Source organism: Gallus gallus, chromosome 1, assembly GCF_016699485.2.
Source record: "Gallus gallus isolate bGalGal1 chromosome 1, bGalGal1.mat.broiler.GRCg7b, whole genome shotgun sequence".
NCBI lineage: Eukaryota > Metazoa > Chordata > Aves > Galliformes > Phasianidae > Gallus > Gallus gallus.
The window spans coordinates 177525872-177550432 of record NC_052532.1 but is presented as its reverse complement, the minus strand read 5'-3'; the positions used below and the strand labels follow the sequence as shown (position 1 = coordinate 177550432).

The window sequence follows — 24561 nt, the reverse complement described above, 5'->3', positions numbered from 1 at the left end:
GTTCTTCCAAATGAACATTCTCTGTTGAACTTATTTAATTCCTTAGGATTTTTCCATCATCTCTAATGTGCAAGGTTGCCACCTTGCTAGCACTCATCAGCACAATTACAAGGAGAGGAGAACAATCAACTACGCACAAAATAACTTAAAACCACCAAGAAAGAGCACAGCTAAGGACTCAGTTTTCAGGAGGTTACTGATAGCCAGGTGATAAGGCTACACAGTGGCCCCCTCTAAAGAAGGGATTTTAGGAACTATTCAAAACTCTGCACCCACTTCACCTGGGTTCTGGATGTCCTGGCTTTGAGATACATTTGCTTGCAGCAGCACAACACAAATAATCCTTTGGCTGACCTGCTTCATCCCACAAATACATGTCCCACCCGCATGTACATAATCACCATTTCTCCTGTGCTGGGCTGAAACTACTATTATTTTAGTAGGTAAACAATCTGATACCATAGTCATTACCATTTTACATGCTTAACTACCATTATGCATATACCCAAACTGACTGACATCAGGAGGAAATCTTCGATAAAACTACGTGCCAGCTTTTTTGTGCTTTAGTCTAAAATTAAGGTGATTATTTAAGTCTGTAATATTTGCAAAGATTTCTGGAGTTTTACTTATCTCTATTAATTCTAATGGTCTGTAAAAATCCTATTTACTTTTTTTTTTTTTGTCCAAAGTAGTAAAATATTTCTGTCTTCAGACTTCTTAAACACCATTTTAATAATTTACACCTGTACTTTAACATTAACTCTGTATTCTGTAGTTCCAGCCAGTACAGTAAAACACAGTAAAACCGTACGTAAAACAGTATCTATATAATAATTGTTTCATTAATTATTAGTAGATATTTTTGTATTTTCTTCTGTTCTCAAAGTAGCTATCCCTGTCATTATTTGTAATAGTTGGACTTTTACAGTACAGGTGGGTTTTTCTTTTCCAGGGCCTGAAGGAGCACTTTTTGAACACTCTGTAGAAACACCACTCGTGAAGGCAGAAGCTTTTAAACAGCTAAGGTAAGAATTTATGCATCAAAACAATAGCCTAATAAGCACGTTTGCTGTATGTGCTCACATTTTTCATAACAAGGGATTTTTAACAAAATGCATAGAACCACTACTAAATTCCATTTTATATGACAAATTGATGCTTTTCAAGAAAATATTACATTGATCTCCAATTTTGAAGTATAATATGAGATGATTTATTACTAGTGGTGAATATTTAAAGCCACATAATATGCTGAATATATTTTTTCTATATACCTTGATTTTACAATTTTTTTTCTATATACCCCGTTTTTACAATTTCAGAACACGTAAGTGGCTTTCTCTGCATGTTGAAATAAAAGTTGCTTATCAGAAGTCGGTCTACACTTATGATGAATAAAAATTTTGAGAAACTTCTATCAGTCTGAGGAAACAGATTAGTAAGAAACATTTAGAAAGGTGCAAAACTCTGTATAATTAAAAAATATTATTTGGGGTGAGAAAATCTCTATGAAGTATCTTTTATGATTTAGCACTCCTTAATCCTGAGATGGCATTTCTTTGTGCATTACTCTGTGTAATTTGGAGGATACCAAATTAGTTTATAATATGTTGATTATGAGCTCAACTCAATCTACATTCAGTTCATGAAAATCTTTTATTTCACTTTATAAGTTGGTTCAAAGAAGAATTAAATGAAGAAAAGTTCTTTATAATTTTATTTCTGTCCTTTCGTACCTTGGCAGTCTATTACTTTCTGTCATGATTTCTCTTCTTAGTGCTCCTTCTCCAATAGGGATAACTGTTAGAGAGCAGCAGAGGTGATTTAAGCCATCAAGAACGCTGTCTGTATCTTGGTGACTGAATTTTCAGATTGAGAATGGCAAATGAGAGGGTGACTTTATTGACATTTCTTCTAATTTTCTTCTTGATATACCACATTAATTTACAGTGAGATATCATGTGCTTGCATTTGAAGACAGAATGGGCATGGGATGTTCATTTTTTTTGCATGTTTATCTCCACTTTCTTCTACGATAGTAGAATTTGGATGTGACAGACTTTGGGCAATATTTAGAGTTCTACATTATAATGAAGATTGGTTTTGCAGTGAGTGGTCTCATTAAGTTGTTAATTTTTCATTTCCCATGATTGTCTCAGTTTTGATAAAGTGTTTATGAGCACTTCTGACATGGAAATTTTTAATTACACAGTCAATAAGCTCTATAAATTTAATTGGATACATATTGGTTATTTTATGTGGTTGTTACTTTGCTTCAAATACATTATCAATTAATAACATTTCAATAGGCTTAAAGCTAATAGTTTTATTCCATAGCCATTGTGCTATGTTACTTTTTAAGTACGAATTCTTCTTTGAATATCATTTAAAAACAATTACATTGTTTTAAGCTACATTTAACAATGGCTATCCTACATTTCACATGTATTTTTTATGTATCATTTGAAACAGAACATTGAGATTAATTCAAAATATTCATAATGTTCTGCTACTTGGATGAGTTTATTTGGCAGTTTATCTGTTTAATGATATTAACATGTCAAGAATAAGTACACTGAGGTCTAGATTGTTGCTATTCGTTGACTGCTCAACTGTATACGTTGACGGCTCAACTGTAATCGTTAAAATCCCATTCAGTTCTGTGCTCAATTGACTTAAAATAGTGGGAAATACAGACTCTTTCAGAATTTACAGTATATATTTACAGTATATAACAATAATTATTACAATGTCAAGGAACCGTAGAATCACCAAGGAAAAGACCTCCAAGATCAGCCAGTCCAACCATCCACTTACCACCAATATTTCCCCATTAAACCATGACCCTCAGTTTAACAACTAAACATTTCTTGAACACCTGCAGGGATGGTGACTCAACCACCCACCTGGGCAGCCCATTCCAGTGCCTGACCACCCTTTCAGAGAATAAATTTTTCCTAACAAACAACCTGAATCTCCCCTGGCACAACTTGAAGCCATTCCCTCTAGTCCTTCCACACAACCTTCCACTAGTTACATGGGAGAAGAGGCTGTGCTCTACTTTGTCACAGACTCCTTTCAGGCTGTTGTAGGGAGAGTGATAAAGTCTCCCCTGAGCCTCCTCTTCTCCAAACGGAACAACCGTGTTTTCCAGACTCTTCACCAGCTTCGTTGCCCTTCTCTACATATACTCCAGGGCCTCAGTGTCTTTCTTTTATGTTCAGTTAAGCATCAACCAACACCCCCAGGTCTGTTTCTTCCACACAGTCATTGAGACACTCTGCCCCAAGCCTGTAGTGTTGCCTGGGGTTGTTGTGGCCAAAGTACAGGACCTGGCATTTGGTCCCATTCATCCCATTGGGCTCACCCCAGTGACCCAGCCTGAACTACTTACCCCCAGGCAGTTTGACACTTCCTCCCAACATGGTGTCATCTACAAATTTACTGAGGATGCACTCAATCCCCTTGTCCAAGTCATCAATAAAAATATTAAATAGGACAAGCCCCAGTACCAACCTCTGGGGAACACCACTTCTGACCAGTCATATCTACATGGTGCCATCAACACCAATGTCTGCCTTAAAGCTGTTAACCACCTGTGCTAGAAACCAAGTTAGCTCAACCCAAAGAATGCCAAATATCAGAACATAAAGCTGCGTAATGTATGCAGCACTCACTGATGTCCTGGCAGACCATGAAGCTAACTCAAAGCAGTTCTAAATGCCTCTATCTTTTAATTATGCCACTGTCTCTACCACCCATAACTGATGTCAAGTCTGAGAGCAGAAACAGCAATGATTCTGTGAAGGGGTCCTCAGAAGGATCAAGAAGCAAATGCATTTGTCTGCAATGCAGATGCTAAGTTAAGGTATTGACAGATAAGAGCAATTTACAAAGGTGATGCTGGAAAAATGTTATTTTCAAGAACAGCCTTAAATGTCAGCATAAACAAGATCCATGCATTCTATTATAAAGAAGCTGAGACAAGTTCACCAGTAAATAGGAATTTTGTAATACTTTATAAATATTCTGTTGAATTCCACACTGAAATGCAGGTTAAATACCAACTGATAGGCACTTCAACAGGACTTTTTTAAATGCAGATTTAAGTAATACTTTTCTATTTTTATTTTGAAAAAATGTTTGTTTGTTTTTCCCAGTTTAAGGTAGTGACTATGTAGTTGCAGGCAATAGAATCTATTTGCTCGTCGAAAATCCTATCTTCATACTTTCACCAGCTATTAATCTGCTATTTTCATAGAATCACTGAATCTTTGAATAAGAAAGAACTCTTAAAGGTAATCTGGTCCAAATCCCCTGCAATGAACAGGGACACCTACAGCTCGATCAGGTTGCTCAGAGCCCCGTCCAGCCTGACCTTGAGTGTCCCCAAGGACCACCACATCTCCCGGCAACTTATTCCAGTGCCTCACCACCCTTATTGTAAAAATGTTCTACCTTATGTCCAATCTAAATCTTCCCTCCTTTTCTTGGAAACCTTTTCTCCTTGTCCTATCACAACAGACTCTGATCAAGAGTCTGTCCCCTTCTTTCTTTCACCCCCCCTTCATATGCTGAAAGGCTGCTCTCAGGTCTCCCTAGACCTTTCTTTTGTCCAGGCTAAGCAGCCCCAGCTCTCTCAGTCTGTCCTCAAAGGAGGCACATTTCATCTCTTGGATCATTTTTGTGGCCCTCTTCTGGATGCACTCCAAAAGGTCTGTATCTCTCCTGTTCTGAGGACTCCACATCTGGATGCAGCACTCCAGGTGAGGCCTCACCAGCGCAGAGCAGAGGGTCATCACTCCGTTGCCCTGCTGGCCACACTGCTTGGGATGCAGCCTTGGATGCATCCCAGGATATAGCTGGCTTTCTGGGTTGTGAGAGCACACTGCTGCCTCATGTCTAGATTCCCATCCACCACTAGCCCCAGGTACTTTTTGGCAGGGCTGTCCTCCGTGATTACATCCTCCAGCTTGTATTGATAATGTGGGTTGCTGTGTCCCAGGTACTAGACCTGCACTTCCATTTACTGAACCTCATGAGGTTCTCCGGGGCCTACTACTCAAGCTGGTCTGAGTCTGTCTGGATTGCATCCCATCCCATGGGTGGCAGCCGCACCCCATAGTTTGGTCTCATCCACAAACTTGCTGAGGGTGCGTTTGATCCCACTTTCATGTCACTGATGAATGTGATATCAAGTGCCACAACATGCAGCCTTAGGAACAGAGAATACTGCTTCAAGAAATCCCATCCACTTCAGTTGTAGTTATGCATTTCAAGGTGCTGACTGGAAAGCAGTGATTGATTGTAGCATTTCAGCTGGTGTCATATGAACAGGGACCACATTCTCTGTTGTTCCGATTTAGAACAGTATCACCAACAATGCTGACACAAATGGCCTTCTTGAATTACACATTCTGCTGGCTTTACAGTCCAAATGTCGAATTTCAAGATAGACAGCTTTTCTGGAAACACAGTGGTAAGTGTTAGAACATATCTTTTTATAGCTAAGTAGGGGAGACAGAGCAGTGCAGTTATACTGTGGTCAGTAACTGTCCTTTCATTCTGTAGTTTGAAGGAAACGCACTGAACCTTTTTCAGTCTTAGAGACTGAATTCATGACTCACTTGTAAAGAAAAAAGGATGTGCTTGCCCTTACTTCCAAATGGTATAAAGTAACAAACTGCTTTTCACAATTGAAGCATCCCTAGATATAACATTGCCTACTTTTTAGTTGCTGTTGTAAAGTTCTTATGTCTGGATAAGTTACCATTTATTAACCGAACATATACTATGCCTAATAAATTTAATGCTCAAGGATGAGTACCAGCTTTGTTCACATATTTGCCACATGTGGATGTCTGACAGCAAGCAACTGTGCATTCTGAGCACAAGTCCTGTGGGAAATCACTGTTAGTACAGTCAATTTGTGGTATTTTGCCAGTTCTGCAACTGAGGTTCTACATCCAAGTCCAAAAGTGACCCACATCATTCCATACTTCTTGAATTTGAAAAGCACTATAGCAGGAATGACATCACTGTTCCAGAGAGTGAGAGTCAGCTTTTGTCAGAGCATGGTTATAAATGTGTCTATAATGTAATCAGAATATGGCTATATTTAACATCTTATGAGCTGAAATCTTCTGAGAACATTGCAGTATTTCCTAGGGAAATGGCCTCATTTGAAACAAATATATTATATTGATATTCATAACAAAATAAACAAATAAATAAATAAAGAGGTGTTGCTTCATATTTCGATGAAGTACGTCTGTCCAAAACTAAAAAGCACCAAAACATATATTTATTAGCTTTTGATATTCATGTTGTAGAATACTGATAGTTTGAGAACTCAGTTATACTGATACTTCTCAGCATTTGGTTAAGGAAATTTGCTGTACTGGTTGGTTGCCATTAAACCTTCCTATCTATGTATTCAAACTAAATATGATCAATACATCCCTTTTAATTTTAACTTACATCTTGTGGCAGCCAATAGTTCTACTATTCTAATGGCTTCTGCTTCTCTTTGACTCCTTAGGAAGATTTACTTTTATCCTTTTGTCATTCATAACATGTTTTCTTTTGCACTCAGAGGATAGTTTTGCTATAGGTAACGCAGATAGAAAAACAGAAAAGTAGAAACTGATTCTGTGGGGTTTTGTTAGGAAGATTTAGGAAGGAAATCTAAAAGGAGATGTATAAAAGCCAATCAGGGTAAAAACGTTCACAAAATAATTGCTTAATCATATTTGTAATACTAATGCTTACATGCTAATTGACTAAAAGTACCATTTGACTAATTGAAGAACAGAGATTTTATTTGCATTCATTATGCAAATCAAAAGCCCAGTCAATCAGAAGAGAATGAATTACATAATGGGAAAGTGAGTCTACAATTATGAGTTAGTATTTGTAAAGCGTCTCTGCTCCTTGACTAGCAAGATGTTTCTACTGCAATATAATTTTATGAGCCCTGGCATTAATTTACTACTTATCCTTTTACATTCATATATTATGCTGAATCTTACAGTGAAAAGAATTTTCCAGGTGAAAGATCTTTTTCCATCATGGTTTGTGGGCTATTTTTTGCACCCATGCTCTTGAAACATTTTAGGATTGAGTTTACAAATTACAATGCTTGGTTTTTTGTTGGTTTTTTTGATTGTTTGTTTGTTTTTTTTGCCTAATTCCAATAGTTCTTCATATCATTTCTCATAAACTTTGTCAGTATTTCGAAGTGCTGTCTTTATAAGCCAGTTTAGGTTGCATTTGATTTTTTTTTTTTTTGTTTTTCAGGCATTGCATTTGTAACATCTTCATAGGTTTGTGCTAAATGTCTACTTGAATATGTTAGTCATACATTCCTACTGTGTTACAAAAAAGTTAATAGTGGAGAAAAGAGAGCCCATGTGCTGATTTTTCTTCAAGTAAAAAAGTGATCTGATGAGCTGTGTTCTCTTCAGCAGAAATATCAACATACTGTTCAAACTCCGAACTCAAGGAAATGTACTTCAAAGCATTCACCCTTTCTCACGTACCCTGAAGTTTTCATCTGTCAATATGTCCTTTCCCCAGTATTTAATTACTCTATCTTTATTGTGTTATCTATGAGCACATATTTCCAGTAGGCATGTATGTAAGTTGCTCCAAAAGAAATGCCTTTTACTTATTTCCATGGAAACTACAAAAGCTACAAAGAGCACAATAACACCATTTGGTACAGCAAATTCTCAACTGAAATAGTTTTTCAACATAGCCACCACTATTAGCTACGCATTTTCACCAGCAATGAACAAGATCCTACATGCCATGCTCCTAAAACTGCATAGCTCTCTAGAACATGGTTTGTCTTTCACATCACTGTCATCACTGCTGAAATGCACTATCCACCATCTCACTGTGCTCACATCCACTTTTTGGTCTCTATAAACATTCAGCAAGCATCGATGAATGTCAGTGAGTAACATTTTATATGTATGGAGGAATTCATTGACACACCTTTGCCTTATAGTCACTTCCATGTCAGATGCCATTCTATCATACTGCCCCTCTGCTGCCATCTGTCACACAAAATGTAACAGAATATTGGTGGGAACATTCAGCCTTCACTGTTATATCACCAGCATCCGCCTCTGACGTTTTGGGTCAACATAATAAATAGGCATTGCTTTTGGAGCTGCCCTCGTACAAATGCATGGTCTAAAAACGGTACACATGCAGCAATGTGCATACAGTAATCAATGCGGAGAACACAGCCATTACCCATTCACCTCAACACAGTTGTTATCTTAAATTCCTTTTGATGAGTTTTACACCAGGCAGAATGGTCTCATTTGGCTCTCTTGGGAGTGGTCCATTCAGTGTGCCCTCTTTCCTAATGAGCTTATTCATGCTTCTCTCATTGTTCCTCTGATTCTGTCTTTAGATCAGATTGACCTTAATTTGATTAGCTTTTAGTAGCATAACATATCAGAGCTGGCAGCAGATTAGGATCCTTGCTGCTTCTCTGCTGAAAGCTCCCCAGGCATGTTCTTCTGCACTAGGTCAGCTGCTGATTCTGGGCTTAGAGTTTGGTCTTGATCACTGAGAGGTCTTGCTTCACTTTGAACATACTTCTGTTCAAATTCAGCACTTCATGGGAGCCATCCGTGTGCTAGTGGGAACAGTTTGAGCCCCCACTGGAAATACATACAGATAAAACTGAATCACTCATCATTTCACCCACAACTGATTGATTTAAGGGATTTTCAAAGTCTTACAAAATAAACTGATGAAGGACAGATGGACCATCCGACCATAGGAGATAGACTTACCTCTGCTGATCAGATCACAGTTCAGTAATGCTGAGTTTCCAAAGGGATTCTTTCCTGCTCTTACAGAAGATGCTTCCCTCCTGGGGTGGGAGAGTCATTGGATGACCATTGGGAACCACTTGGAAACTCCTCAGTGATACCTCAGTAGCAGGAGTAGAGGAAATCCACACACTAATGTTAGTGGCCTTTTTGCTATAAAAGATTTCCCTAAGAACAGATGTCAGGTTTCTACCTGCTATTGTAACTGACTTTCACTTGAGCCAGTGATGTGGCTAGTGTTCTTTCTGAGGCTTCTGCTCATTAGAGATTTCACTTAACACATTTAAATCAATAGGAGTAGTTTCTGATGCTTGTACTAAACAAAGCCATTTGCATGTTCTGACTGCTTACGTCAGTAGTGAGATGACCAAAGGTATAGCCATATCTGCCCCTGCACCGTTGAACTGCATACCTGATGACGTCCGATTATTCTGTAAAATTGCTGAAAGGGAACTTGTCATCAGTGATTACAGCATACTCCACCAGAGTGCAAGCTACCTCAGAAACTTCATTGTAATTTTCACAGTTACAGATGCCTTGCAGATGTCCACCGGGAGCTCTATTTGTAAGTCTATGATTGGGCTGTCACTGGTCGTAGGTGTAACACTGAACAGAGTAGAGTCCCTTACGTTATTTTTCACTTGCACAGCTGCCAACACAGAGGAGCTGGGGGAAGCATGAAGCAGGAGTCTCGCACCATAAGCACGTGCCTGTGGCAAATACAAAAAGAAGAAAGGGGAGCATTTCCTAACAACAGTGGTTCTCCATGATAGAGTATACATGTGCAGAGTCCCTACTCAGGTTCTTTCCCCTTCTTTCCCCTATCCCAAAGGCTTTGTGGTAAGGGAAATGAAGAGTGGGACACATTCTGCCGCTGTGCTAATGAATTAGAAGAGGGAAAGTTCATGACATGCTTGTCAGCAAAGACCTCTTCACTTGAGAAGAACACGTGGACATTATGAATGACACATAGTGAAGAATTCAAGTGACTTGAAATCTTTCTATGCTTCTACATAGCAAAGAATACATTGGCTGAAGTATATAAAGTGAAAGGCACGGCACATTTCAGCCTGGAAGACAATTTTATGAAAATACTAACCAGATTTTTACAACAGTGATACAAATAGTCTTATTATATCAAAATAAAATTTTAAAATAAGTTAAAGTCATTAAAGTTATTTGAGAAAGATAACCATGCTGGAAACCTCTGTGGTGTGCCGGATTCAATCATGTTCACTGAGGTCTTGGTTGTCTTTAATTACCTCGAGAGTCAGCACATCATAAAATTGAGGTCATCCTGAAAAGCTTCTTTGAATTAGCTCTGCTTACCACCCTTTATCGTAACTGTCCGTCTTGAGAGAAGCTTCTATTTTAATCATATCTCAGTTCTGATCTTTAGTTCTCATTCCTTCTATATCTCTGGATTGAGTGACAGTGGACAAATAGGAATAAAGCATCTCAGAATGTAAGATGGATACATAGTAACATACTATTCTATGAAGCACTAATAAAGAAATAACCACACTGTAATAATCATACCTGCTATGTTCTTGATTAGCTTAAAAATGTTCTTTTAAACATTTAAACATAAAAATGTTGCTTTTATAGGCTTTAAAAGTATTATTAAAACTTGTCAATGTTTTACTCCCTTTTAAAGGGAATATGTAAGTGCATTTGCTCCAGAAACTGGAATATTTCTTTCATATTTCTTACATAAAATAAGTTCTGTTAACCAAAACCTTAGGAACTGCAAACATCTGTTATTCAAATCTGGCTTTGCAATTTTAATTGTGCACAAAAATCACCCCTAAGCTGTAAGCAGTGTTGGTGCCTGCTGTGCTTATGCTTCACAATTCCCTTGAATCCAGAATCTCATAATTGAACTTTACTGGAATCGTCTGTCACCACTCCTTTCAGATTTAGAATATAAATTTGGAATGTAGACTACTTCAAGAAATAAAAACATGAGGAAAATTTCATTTAGATTAAAGGAATGGAAAATATGCTGAAAAAAACTGACCATATACCAGCTGATGTCTTAAAGAGCAGCAAATAATCGCAACATTTAAGAATGCCATCCAAAAGGATTGGAGCATCTCAGGGATCTGCCCTTTATCCTTGATCATTTTTAGCATAAGGCAACATAAGCTAAAAATCAATAGAGCTATTTATTAGAAAAGTAATCACAGTTTTTCTGTGTATGGAATAAATAAATAAATAAATAAATAAATAAATAAATAAATAAATAACTGCATCTGGTCAACACTTTGGATGATCCTAAATGTGTTCCTCATTTCTGTGATTCAGCTTGTAGTTCAGTTCATGCTTCTCATTACCACTCAATTTATATATTCAAGCTGCATTCACACAACTGAGTCCAAACATAAAGGACCTGTTTGCCCAGTATAAAGAGATGCGTCTTAGGAGCTCATCCAGATTTAAAATTCTCCCCTCTCTGCAAGCAGAAAGACTCATTCACAGTTCATTCATTGAAGTGGGAAGGATACGTCTTATCACAGAATACCCTAGGTTGGAAGGGACACACAAGGACCACAGAGTCCAACTCCAGCTGCAGCCACCATGAGGCCTCCCCTCAACTTCTTTGCTTTGGGCTGAGCAAACCAGGGTCCTCAGCTGCTCCTCACACCCCTTGCCCTCCAGATCCTTCCCCATCTCTTTAGCCCTCCTTTGGATGCTCTCTGGTAGTATCTTATATCAGTATTTTATGTAGTATTTTATATCAGTAGGTTTACATATGAACCACCCACATAAATTCTTTTCACAAAGAGGCTAATATTCCTGGATTATGGCTCCAGTGGTTTACAACTGCTTGGATAGATAGCTCAGGTGGAATTGAGACATCTTTAGACGCTGGATCTCATCACCTGCTTGTGGAAAGCAACAAGTACTACTAGGCAATTATACATTCTATCCCAAGAGAGACACCTAAAATAGATCTGATGAGTTAAGCTCCAGAGTGCCTATTTCTCTCCATTTATTTTGAAGGGTGCACAGGGGATGGCCTATCCTTGTTACTAGAGGCAGCTACATTTGTCCAGACCAACTGTGCCGTGTCTGGTTAACCTCTGAAGTGTAAATTCATCATGAGAAACAATGATGTAAACAAGACCACACACCACCCTGGGCTATATTCAAATCCTAGAATGAAGGTTGTTCCACTTGTAACCCCTGTATTCCTGGAACTCACTGAAACTATTAATCATTTTTTTACATAGCCTTGTAACTAGGACTAGTAAATGCTGCCAGTTACTGAGTTGTTTGCTATCAGCAACAAGGTAATGAGTCTTTCCAACTTAATAATTAGCGTGGATGCCCTGACCATGCTAGAACTTTGTCTTTTGGTGAAAGTTATGACACCATCATATTTACCTAAAAGAAGTGCCTTTTCTTTCTAGCTTGGTAAAAAAACATAGCTGCTTGGGTTGTCTTTTGTTTTGTTTTGTTTTGTTTGTTTGTTTTTGAGAGGCTGTTTTTAAGCTTAGTAACCGTACTTTCACACCTTGCTGATTTTAGATATAAATACCTGACAGTATTATTTTCAACAGGGAATGAACATGAACAAATTTTAAGTGATAATCCTGCAGCAATTTTACATGTGCCATGCAAAAGTCATGTGTTACTATTAACAGCTTATCTTGAGTAATATTATCCAAAAACTGCTCATGTTTCACACCTTTGAACTCTTTATATATATGTGTGTTTGTGTGTAAATACTTATAGCGTAGCCATCCTAAGGAAGAAGGCTACTGGACAGAGTAGAACATACTATGTCCTCGTGTGATTACTTCAGAGTAGCCCTGCTCTAACTGAAGTATGTGAGATGTTTCAGTGCATTTGTGTTTATGTTCTGCAGGTCAGAGATGCTACAAACTGCCAGCAAAGCCTGGTATATTCTGAGATTTTCCCAAGTAGATGCAGATAAGATGGTAGGACCTCCCAAAGTGATGTTTTCATTCATGCATTTAACCATTTAGCAGAAGAGACTTGAGAAAAAAAAAGTGACTCTTAAAAACAAAGCAGAACAATTTTTTCCATGATTTTGCAGTCTATTTCCACTGAAGTTACAAAAAAAAAAAGATTTCATAATTACTAGAAAAAGTTGATTTATGTACAGCTCATTCATTCCAGCCAATTTTTTCCCTAACACATTTCCTATGTATGTAATGACAGATCTGAACAGGTACCTTCATAGTATCTTGCTCTGAATTCAGTTGTACCCCATTCCTTTTCTTCTCATATTATCAGTCATCTTTTCTGTATTTTCCCATGGTACTGGGGATTCTCTTTTTTATGACTAGCACAGTAATGTTCTTACGGAGAAGAATGAGCTTTGGCGTTCTAGAGTTGGAAATATTTTCCTACTATTAAGCTGCATTTTGTGCTCTTAATTTTTCCTGTGAATTAGTGTGAAATGAAACAACCAGGTGCACTTGGAAGAAGCTGGAAGAAAAAAAAAACAACACAAAAAATTCTTTTTTTTTTTTCACTTTAAATAACTGTATTTATATTTTCATACTGATTTGCATGTCGCATTTTACTGAGGTGTAAATGATAGACTAACTTGGGATATGGTATGAGGGAGCTGTAGATACTGACATTAGTCTTACTGAAACAAATGTGTGTGCTATTGCAGACAAGTCCCAGCAGTAATAACTCTTGGAAAATGGGTTCTTGGAACTAAGTTACAAAAATTGGGATGATATAATATAACCACTGACCAAGTAATGGACTTGACTGGGGAAAATGGATGCTGTTTTTCAGTCAAATTTTGTTCATCACAGTTCATTTAGTTTAAATCAGTGACACTAAGACTCTGAGCATCAAAGAGAATGGGAGAATATAGAATACAGCATAATTCAGGTAGGAAGCAATCATTCCACCTTTAAGTGAAGAAATATATATGATGTGAGGAATATTTCTGGAGGAAAAAAAAAAAAACACGCCAGTCTGCATTTGAAAGATTTACAGTAGTTATGTCAAATCAGAATTTTGTGCCAAAGCCTGACAGAATAACAAGTGTGATTCCATTACTGTGCGGAAAATGATCAGGGAAGATTTAATGAGTCATTACTACTTTGTATTTTTTGACATTCAGTAAGAGCTGACAGCTTTTTGTTGAATGTCCTTACTATAGATGCAGTTTTTGGAAGATGCTGTGAAAGTCATCTTTCCTGTTCGCACAGAGATGAAATTTTAGGAGGCATTCCAACAAAAATAATTTCACAAAGCAAAACAAGGCAGAAGTGAGGCATACACTGAGACTGAGAGCTCGGTCCTGCTGTCTTGTCCTTCTCTGCCTTTGGACCTGCTGGCAAACAACCAAAAGCCACGGGGCAGAACACCAAGATCCATAGCTGTGGGCAGTCATATTTTTCCTACATCCTGATCGCCTTCTTCACTTGCCTGATCTTGAAACATCACATTGCTAGGAGATAAGTGAAAATGGGTTGGAACTGGCATCAGGCATCAGTGTGTGTGTGCTGCTTGGTATCCATCTTTCCAGCTCCAGTTTAGAAAACATTTTCCACCAGCTCATGTCAGTAGAAATCCTGCTTCCTCATAAAGAGAGAAAGGTTTAAAATTCCATTAAAAATATTAACAGTTTCTTTTTCCCATGTAATTAGTGTATGCTCTGGCTACAGCCTGGCTGCAGCGCTGATGAATTAGACTGCCTTGAGATTAATCAAAGAGCAAAGCTGAAAGCAGGCATGTGAAGAGAACCACTGCCAACTAAGCCCACACAATCCTCTGTAGGTTACTTTTTTGACCCTAGAGATGTTAGTTTCTTAATAATGTAAAGATCTCCCCTCTTTTTTTTTCCATTGTTTGACACTTTATACCAAAATCTACATGAGGATTTCAACTCAAATTAGGAAGAAACTTCTGAGGGAAATCTCCCAGCTGCCCACAGTCCTCACATCTTGGTCCTCATCATGGAACTGGTTGGAGCACATGAACAGGCTGGCTTTTAGAAACTAACCTGAAAGCCATTCTTCTGGGATTTCAGACTACAGGGCCAGGCTACAGTGAGTCCAGAGCACACCCCAGAACACATATAATGTGGGTCAGGTCCTTGGCATCAAATACTGTATGGTCCTAATCAATTCCTCCTGCAATGCACCAGTTGCTAATGTACCCCTGACAGCTACCGTGGCACCCAGCAGCTACTCCTAAATCCTGAGTGTGTCATCCCAAATGAGACACAGACGTGACAGATGTCTCATTTAGAACAGCGCATTACACAGATTAATTCCTCCAGATGAAAAAGATCCTCATTCCATTCTGTTAAATGTGATTTATATGCCCATAATAAAAAGGTAATAGTAAAAAGTATGAAGTGATTGGTAAAAATACGTTCCCTCATCATTCTGCCACATGAATTCAAACACTACCAATGGACCACAAACTCCAGGACTTCCATCTGTCCTGCAAGTCTCTATGCATCTTCTAACATTTTCAAACAAGGTGAATTTCTGTTTTGCCAAGAAGGTTGAGGGATGCACATCTGCCTCTTGCTCAGCTTCCTCTGCTCTCTTCTTCCTTTTATTTCCTAGGAGAAAGATCTTGACATTTTTTTATCAGCCATTATCTGTACACAGTTGTGTATCTGCTTCCTGACTGACCCAAGCTGTACACAGTGCAGAGCAACTGCCAACAGTTGTAAGGTCACTAATAATAAGTCCATTTTGCCTTATTAATGGCCATTTAAAACACTACCAGTGCTCTATTCACATATTTACATATTGAAGCATCCCTTTCCAAGACTGCGTGGGTTCCTACACTGCTGCGCTCCCCATACCCTGAAGCTCACAGGGGAAGTCTGAACCTGTGCACCACTGACCTCAAGGCTGTGACCAATGAGTCATTTTAAGTGACTTTAAGTTCAAGTTTAAGGGCTGATGAAGTCTTGTACCCTTCATTGCAAAGGGATATTCAAAGTCAGCTCAGTCACTCGCTCAGAGTGACATCTCCCTTTTTCTTGAACATCTCCAGGGATGGTGATGTTCAAGAAAACACCACCTCTCTGGGCAGCCTGAGCCACTGCATCACCACTCTGAGAAGAAATTGTTCCTAATATCCAACCTGAATCTCCCCTGTTGCAACTTAAGGCCATTCCCTCTCATCCTATCACTGTTACTGGGGAGTAGAGGCCGATCCCCACCTCACCACAACCTCCTTTCAGGCAGTTGTAGGAAGCGATAATGTCCCCCTGGGATTGTGATTAACATGCCACATGTAATCCTGCCATGTAATTTAAATGATGTGTAAGTCATAGATCTGTAACTGCTTCTGTAGTCTGTCTGTAGTCTGTAGGCTTCTTGCCAGCATTACATTTGATAGCAGGTAAAAAATGTTTTTCTGACATTTGATTGCTTTTCAAACTCCTGATCTGATATGTTCTTCAAAACTCCATCCCAATCCACCTCCTTCTAATATACAACGGACCTTAAATAGAAAAATGCCTGTCTACATGTAGATTATTTATGTAGATGAAATGCCTTACAAAAAACATGAACAATTCCAATGTTTATAGCTTTTTTCCTAAAACAAGCTAAGGGAATAGTTGCATTATGCAGGATCTAAGAAAACATTTGTTATACATAACTACCTTGACACTAATTTATGAAAATATACTAAATTTTAAATATTGAAAATACAGAGTCAATTTTTCATTGTAAAGTGCAGAAAAATGTGCACCAAGTTCCCTTTTCACAAACATGTAAATATAAGGATCTAGAGCAAGAAGTCATAGAAAATTTGCTAAATCACAAAGACAAATTTTAATAAACATTACTAGTCATGTAACAGAAGTGTGATGCAGGACAGACCTGTGCTCATGCTCTTGTACACAGATCATGATAGAGATGTTGTGACATCCCAGCCCCCTTTATTCTGTATTTGCACAAGGAATGAAAAGAACAAACAGGATAATAGAGGTGTAAAGGAAACCGGGACCACCACAGTATTCCCATAACACTCAACAGAGTAACTAGCTTATTGCTGAGCTTGGGCTTTTTCTTTCCTTGTCGTGATTTTCAATAACTATTCCTATCCCTGCTACTTACTGTGGGAATGACACCAGAATTCCGAAGAAACAAGGCCTTAACTATTCAGCAAGTAGCTGTCTCTGACCCCGCACAGCTGTCCTGCCAAGGTGAGGGCTGAGCTCACACGGTGCCTTCCTGCCATCTGCTGGCACCGAGGGGTACAACTTCTACAGCGTGTAATTCTTACTTCAAGCTAAGCTGTTGATTGTTAAGTTTCGGGTGTCATCTAGTTAAGTAACTCCTACACAAGGAGTGAAATCAGTCTGACTGGCAGAAATGTCAAAACTTGAAATCAGTCTGACTGGCAGAAATGTCAAAACTCTTCTTGATTAAAGGCTGCATTAATTGTACTGTTTTCTGTATTCACAAATGAAAACAAATTCAATGCAAAAATGAGTTTTAATAAATTAGTGATACTGAAACAATTGGAAGCTAGCTCTGAAATAGTACCTTACACCTGTATTATGAATTCAGCTATGTTTTTTATTTGGAATACTTCAGCGTTTTTAAGTCATCTACTTTTTCAAGTCTGCCTGAAGAAGAAATCAGCTGCATCTTTGTTGTGGCTCTGGGTGAGATCCACGAGGTGTTTGCTCAAGGCTTACTTATTTCTCAAGCTAAAGGGATGTATGAGAATGCACTACTTCGGATTTCCTTCTGCTTTCAGGCTGGAGTCGCCAACTCGGTCTCTGAGCATGGATGCTCCAAGAGGCATTAACATCAAAGCGCAAGCGGGGAATATTGAAGCTCTTTCCCAGATGGACATCAAACTGCACAGCAGTGATGGTGTGGTGAGTACAAGCCCTTCTGTTTCTACGGCTGTGGTTAGTAATAATGGATAACTTTGAATCTTTTCTCAAGTTCTGCTAATTAAGTTCCTGAAGTACTGAGAGAGAGGATATTGAAATTAATGTCGCCAAAGAGAAGACATTTATATATGGTTGAAATTAAATAATAGTATCAATTGGCATAATGCTGTACTAACTTAGAGAACGTCATTTTAATAAGATCCTGCTTGCGCTCAGCTGCGTAGTGACTGGATGCAGCAATCCAAGAGGTTCTTGGCCATAGTAGAGCCCCAGCCCCAGTACCACTGAACAAGGCACAAGGCTCTGCCAAAGGGATTCAGGTATATTCCTCAAAATTGTTTACAATAAGGGCGGTGAGGCACTGGCATAGGCTGCCCAGAGAGGTGGTAGATGCTGCATTCCTGGAGACACTCAGTGTCAGGCTGGACGGGACTCTGAGCACCTGATGGAGCAGTAGCTGTCCCTGTTCATGGCAGGGGAGTTAGACTAGATGGCCTAAAGGGTCCCTTCCAACTCAAACAATTCTACAATTCCATGAGCTGCCTCAGTAAATCAGTTTCTTTTTATGGCACACTTTAGTGCATCCTTATCTTTAACAAACTCATTTGTCCTGCTTGCTCCCATGCAGCTTTTGCTTGATGCAGAAACGGTGAGACTGCCTAAGCTGCCCGAGGGTACAAGAGGAGGACCTGGTGTGTCCCAGGGACTGTATGAAATCTGCGTTTGCCCAGATGGAAAACTTTACTTGTCGGTGGCTGGCTTGGGTTCCACATGCCAGGAGTACAGCCGCGTCTGCCAATGAAGCACCACAACAGGCAACACACGCCCTCGCAATTCCCAGTTTTATATTAACGCTAAAGAGCATCGACTGAAAGTGGAATTTTCAGCATTTTAAAAACAAAGTACTGCTGTTTAGGAAACAAACCTGTGTCTGCAACTCTGGATTACAGGGTGATGGGAGAAGAAGAGCACAATTGGCATTTCAACTTCAGAAGAGTAACTTGACTCTGATGATACATTCTGGCAGTCACACCTTGAAAACAGCCTGACAGACAGCATAAGGAACAATAAAAGGAGTGTTTTCTTGCTGAACTATTATTCAGTCAGACGATTATGTAATTGCTAATATTTTTGAGCTCTGTGGGTTTTTTCTCTCACTACATGTAAACACTTACTGCATTAGTGGGTTACATTAAATTGAGTGAACTACTTGAACTCTTTGATAAGACAAAGCATTATTTGGGGGAATTCGGGCAGTGCCAGCAAAAGGTCTATGCAATTTTGTTCTTGCAATAACACAAAATATGAAAGATGTGCTATTTGTATAAGTCTTGTGTAAAAGGTATTAATTTGTTGATAGCTTTCTATTTTAATTTGGCAACATACGTGCTGATTTGCTTATTACTAAGATTCACTAACCAATGCAAAAGTTCCAGGAGTTATTTACACCTTCCTGTGTCTTCAAAGTTTTTCACTGAAGTATGTCAGTATATTTTATAATAGCAATAGTTGTACTGGCTGTACCATCACACTCAATTTAAAACGCCTTTTTAATTTTAGGACATACTAATTCAACAAGGCAAATTGCTCTGCCAGCTCGGCAGAAATAATCCTTAATGTGGCTCCAGTTTGTCTGCTGCAAGGAATCGTTTGGGAGGTGGGGGAAAAAAATCCTTTTGCAGCCCACGGGATTCAGTTATGAGGACTATTCCATTTCCATCTGCAGCTGTTGACTGATATCTCTGATGCTGTCAGAGTGGGACTCCACCACAAATGGGGAGAGTAAAACTACTCTTTTTTTTTTTTTTTTTTTTTTTTACATTAGGACTTTAGGTATCAAGTAAATGCTCACCAGAGATGAGAAACCATTTATTGACCTTGGAGAGAAACAAGACTGCAGACTCATTCCCCTGTACGGTGTTGCACTGAGCACTAATAAATTGTTTGCACACCTCCAGATAGCAGAATTTGTATTTAATAACCTCATGGTATTTCAATGCCATTGATGCTGTTCTGTATACACTTAATATTCTCCCAAGTAGGAGCTGCTATCACATAGTGCCTTGGAGTCTATTTACAGAAAGATTTTAAACCATAATAATTATTAAACTACAGAATACCCATCCTTCACAGAAAAGAAGCTTCATCTTTAAGGCTGGAGAATCAGAATGACCAAAACTATGCCATTTTTCACACTCAGTGCTTCAGCTCTTCTGGAGAGTTGGAGAAACCAATGCTGATCTAGGATGCTAGACACCTATAAAAGACTGAGTTGAAAAAAATCCACCGGTTAACAGTATCCATTAATATTGTAGTAAAACTTCGGGTAGTCCCTGCCTCAAGGGCTGCCTTTGTAATTTATCCAATGATGGCAATGCACAATGATGAAATTACTTTCATTAGCAGGGTGGAACCCTCACCTATTCATGCAAACTAGGAGAGCTTCAATGGGAAAAGGTAGGAGACATGAGAGCTGAAATGTTGGGTCCCTTCAGGCCAAGGAGGCAATTGAATCAAGGTCTCCCATGTTCTGTGGAGAGTGCTCTCTGACTGCTAACGTCGTGCCTAAGGGCGAAACAGGAAGCCACACAGCCTCCATGTCTGAAATTCCTTTTGCCCGGGCTCAGGGATCTGTCTCCAGGATTGAGCTCAGGGCTCTTGTCTCTACAGAGGGGAATATTTCTCTACTACTGAATAATGCAACTAAGCCCTCAATTGAAACAGGCTTTAACAGAAACATGTCTTTGGCATTTCTTTAAAGTCAGTTTAAGTGGTTACAGCTCCACGTACAAGTTCTTGCAGACCAAATTAAGAGTAGCCTTTGTTTATCCATTGAATGGAAAATCTGTGTAAGTAAAGAACAGCAATTCACTGCTAGAAGAATATTGGAGGGCTGTAATGTAAGTAGTCCAACAGTAAAGTCCTCAGAGAGTTCAGTCACCATCTAGTTTCAGACATCCGAGTTTTCCTCATACCTTCTGACAGGAAGGACCACATATCCATTTGTGTGTGGTACCAAACTACTGATCTACCACTCTTAATCTCTAAATTTTAGCCAGAGACTGAAATTAAATGTGTTATTCATGATCTACCTATTCTGCTGCCCATGAAAATATAGCAATTTGAGTTACTCATTTTAAGCTTCTGATTTGTGGGCACATTTTCAAACATGAATTGCCACTTAATATAGAGCAAGGGACTTAATCCAGCCTTTCCATGTTTCACAAGAGGAACCTAATGCCTAAAATGCTGGGAATTTGGAATCAATTTCTGTTGCAACATTGTCCACTGAAGTTGCTTTGCCTTAGCTAACACTTACAAAACTGTGGTGTACATCTAGGAAAACTGGCGTGCCATTCCCTGGCTAAATAACACTACTGAGCATTGTGACGCCTCAATTAAACACTGAAGTAACTACCGCCTTTCTGTGGAGAGCATACTTTTTGACTTGCCTAAGTCCAGAGGTGAATTCTGAGTAGTGCAGAGATCTGCTGTGTCCTGAGCTGGGCCATTATCCAAATCATGTTTGTCTCTCTCCATTATTTTAGACTTCATTCTTCTTTTTGTTGTGCTGCAAAATGAACATAACATAACTGCATTTTTTAAATTGTAAGCAGAAGAACTACAGGTTTTTTTAAAGCATGGATATCATTTTTTTTTTTTCACTGAAGAACACTTTGGTTTATTTTCTTTTAATTCCAGTCAGTGAAGAAATTAAGCTTATGCTAACATTGTCGCAGTATAATGAGTTGACACTATCATCTGAATTGTTGATGTCAGTGTAGTTCATACATTACTAAATCATCATTTCTAATATCTCCATATGGACAACTTACCATCAATTTTAAATACTTCAAGATTACTGTTTCTACCTGAATCAAACTGTAGTAAATAGTTAGGGACTAAAAGAAAATTACAGCACAGGAAATCAAGATTAAACAAATGGAGAAGAAAAATACCACTCAGCATCATGAACTATATTGTTACATACTTCTCCTCCCTCTCCCCTCTCCCTCCCACCCCCCCACCCCCTCCCAAAAAAAAAAAGAATTAATTATGGCAGTTCTTGCAGCTGGTTGAGATTACTACATGTTGGAAAATTTACAAGGTCAAATGATAGTAAATACTTACTGATAATTGCCCAGACCCAGCCCTCTTTGTTTCCATTTGAGTTCTTTATTATTTGCATTTGTCTATCTTTTTATAAAGCTTTATGCAAAAGGAAATGGCAAGAATAAACTGAAAACTGAGTTCTTAAATAAACTTTATACATTTTGAAAAATCTGCTTCTCCTTTTGTGTTTAGATGAAACTCACCTTAAATGGATGTTATCATTTTTTAAACACAATTATCTTCTCAAGACTCAAAGAATGCAAAATGTACACTATTTAAAAATAGGAATAGTGATTCTTGACCACAGCTTCCCAATGTTTAGACTATGCTTTACAATTAGGCTTCATTGAGCCTAATACAGAGTTTCTTTGTCTTCATCTGTAAGTGGTAAAAGTAAGCAAAATACTATGCCAGTGCTGATGAATTAGATCACCTCGAAAGCAAATCAAAGAAAAGCTAAACAGGTTTGGTAAAAAATAACAACTCAGTGTCACAAAAATGTCTTCCTCAAATGAAAACATTTACTTTGGCTGTCAAGTTTATTTTTAAACTATTACTTCTGACAGTGTTCCAAAGTACCAATCCAGCCATCCTCAAAGTGTTCAGATCTGGCAATATGAAATCTTAAAGATGGTACTGCCCTTTTTTACCTTAAATGGAACTATTACAAATGATTTCATTAAAATATCACTTAAAGCAACTCAGTTACCAACTGAATGCAAACAATACATTAATAGTTCTTAATTAAATCCTACATTTCAAAGCAACACTGCCATTTTATTTTGATAACAATTTGAGCACAAATATTAAAAAAATCTGTTTTCTTTATTAAAAAGTATTTTTCTTGTCACTGATGCATATGAACAATCCTTTTTCAAATAGGTGCTAGTGCTGTTTTGAAGAAAACTGAAACTTTCACACAAAGATATGTAGCAACATATCTGCCAAGAATCTACCACCAAAGTTCCTTAGATTTAAGCTACTGATGGACAGTTCAATCAGTTTCCTGTAGTAAGCTACCCTTCCTATACCTCAAAACTGTAATTCTGGGGTGCAGGACTGCTATAGCTGCTTTAAAAAGCACACGAGGTGCATGTGGATGTATACTTGGCTGAAAATAGATTTGGCTCATGTGAATTTGTGTAATCTGCAGAATTACTTGTAAAATATATTATTTGTGAAACCTACACAGGCTGTTCCAAAAGTCATAGAATCAGAGAATTATTTTGAGTTGGAAGGGACTGTTGAAGATCATCTAGTACAACTCCCCTGCAATGAACAGGGACACCTACAGCTAGATCAGACTGCTCAGAACCCCATCCAGCCTGACCTAGACTGTCACCTGGGATGGGGCGTCCACCACCTCTCTGGGCAGCCTTACCACCCTTACTGTAAAAAACTTTGTCTCATATTCGGTCTAAACCTCCCCTTTTAGTTGGAAACCATTTCCCCTTGTCCTACCACAAAAGACCCTGCTAAAGGCTGTCTGCTTCCTTCTTATAGCACTCCTTTGGATACTGAAGTCATTAAAGTAATATCTCATTTTATAATGTTGGCCCACAACATCAGAGGCAGATGGTGGTGGTGTGGCAGCAGAGGTTGAACCTTCCCACCAATGTTCCACTACATGCTGTTGCCGTGTGACAGATGGCAGCAGAGGGGCAGTCTGACAGAATGGTGTCTGACATGGAAGTTCTGATGAAGCAAAGGTGTGTCATTGAGTTCCTCCATGCAGAAACATCACCCACTGGCATTCACTGATGTTTGGTGAACATCTACAGAGACCAAACAGCGGATGTGAGCACAGTGAGGTGGTGGGGGGTCCATTTCAGCAGTGGCAATAGCAGGTCACTGCCACTGGTACAGGTTTTCACCAGTGCAGCATGCAGGCTCTTGTTCATCACTGGCAAAAATGCATAGCTCATGTTGGTAACTATGTTGAAAAACAGTGTTTTGTAGTTAACAATTTGCATTATCAAACATTGTTATTGTGTTCTTTGTATCTGTTTTGGTTTACATCAAGAGCATTATTCTTAGAGTAACATACATACCTGCTAACATTTAATTCCACCGTTACTAAGAATCATCACACAATACTGTTCAGGGCATCCACGCCAAACTTAGGAATGTCACTGCATTTCTCAAGGCTCTCCAGCTGAGCCAAAAGGAAGCGTAATTTTCTTCTGTTCTGCCTTTTTAAAATGCACTGATGAAACCCACTTCAATCACAATAGTTTCCATAAGGCCCCTTTATTTAGGCTACCTGTCACAATGAGTTAAGCAAATGAAAATGAAAACTTCCAATTCAGCCATCCTCTCTTCCACATCTTTATGTATCCATATGTAAATTTTGTTGCAACTTACAGATGGAATCAAACCATCAATAAAATTTTTTTTCTGTCATTCAGCTTTTCTTGCTCATCTTCTTTCAACATTTAAACTTAACTCAGACCAGTTAGATTCCTAAGATCTGAGATTATTTTCTTTGTAACAGCATCAGCACCTGATAACACACTCAGTGTAACTAACACAGTAGCATAGTAGTTCTGCACAGCCATTCTAAAGGCTCATAATATTGGTAGAGCTTATCAGTCCTGTACCCTAAGGGTTTCCTTTCTCAAAGCTTGACCTAAAAATGGAAAAGTGTTCATGCAGCTCATCTGCTTTTTTTTCCAAACTATTCTGCTATCTTATGTTTTATGTCCATTTAAA

The 24561-nt window shown here is 38.6% G+C and overlaps 1 protein-coding gene across 11 annotated transcripts in view; it reads left to right on the top strand.

The window, feature by feature from the left end:
• The window catches only part of SGCG (sarcoglycan gamma), a 113623-nt gene extending 93930 nt beyond the window's left edge, over positions 1–19693 (top strand). For 10 of the 11 annotated variants that reach the window (XM_015279196.4, XM_025146853.3, XM_004938804.5 and 7 more), the window contains 3 exons: positions 956–1028; positions 17595–17718; positions 18365–19693. In XM_015279196.4, coding sequence (XP_015134682.1) covers positions 956–1028; positions 17595–17718; positions 18365–18538 — 371 coding nt within the window. In that variant the 3' untranslated portion in view covers positions 18539–19693. Of the gene's footprint in view, positions 1–955; positions 1029–9507; positions 10018–17594; positions 17719–18364 lie in introns of those variants that run through there. The other variant, XM_040704329.2, reaches the window with a different exon arrangement.
• Positions 19694–24561: the final 4868 nt, after the last annotated feature.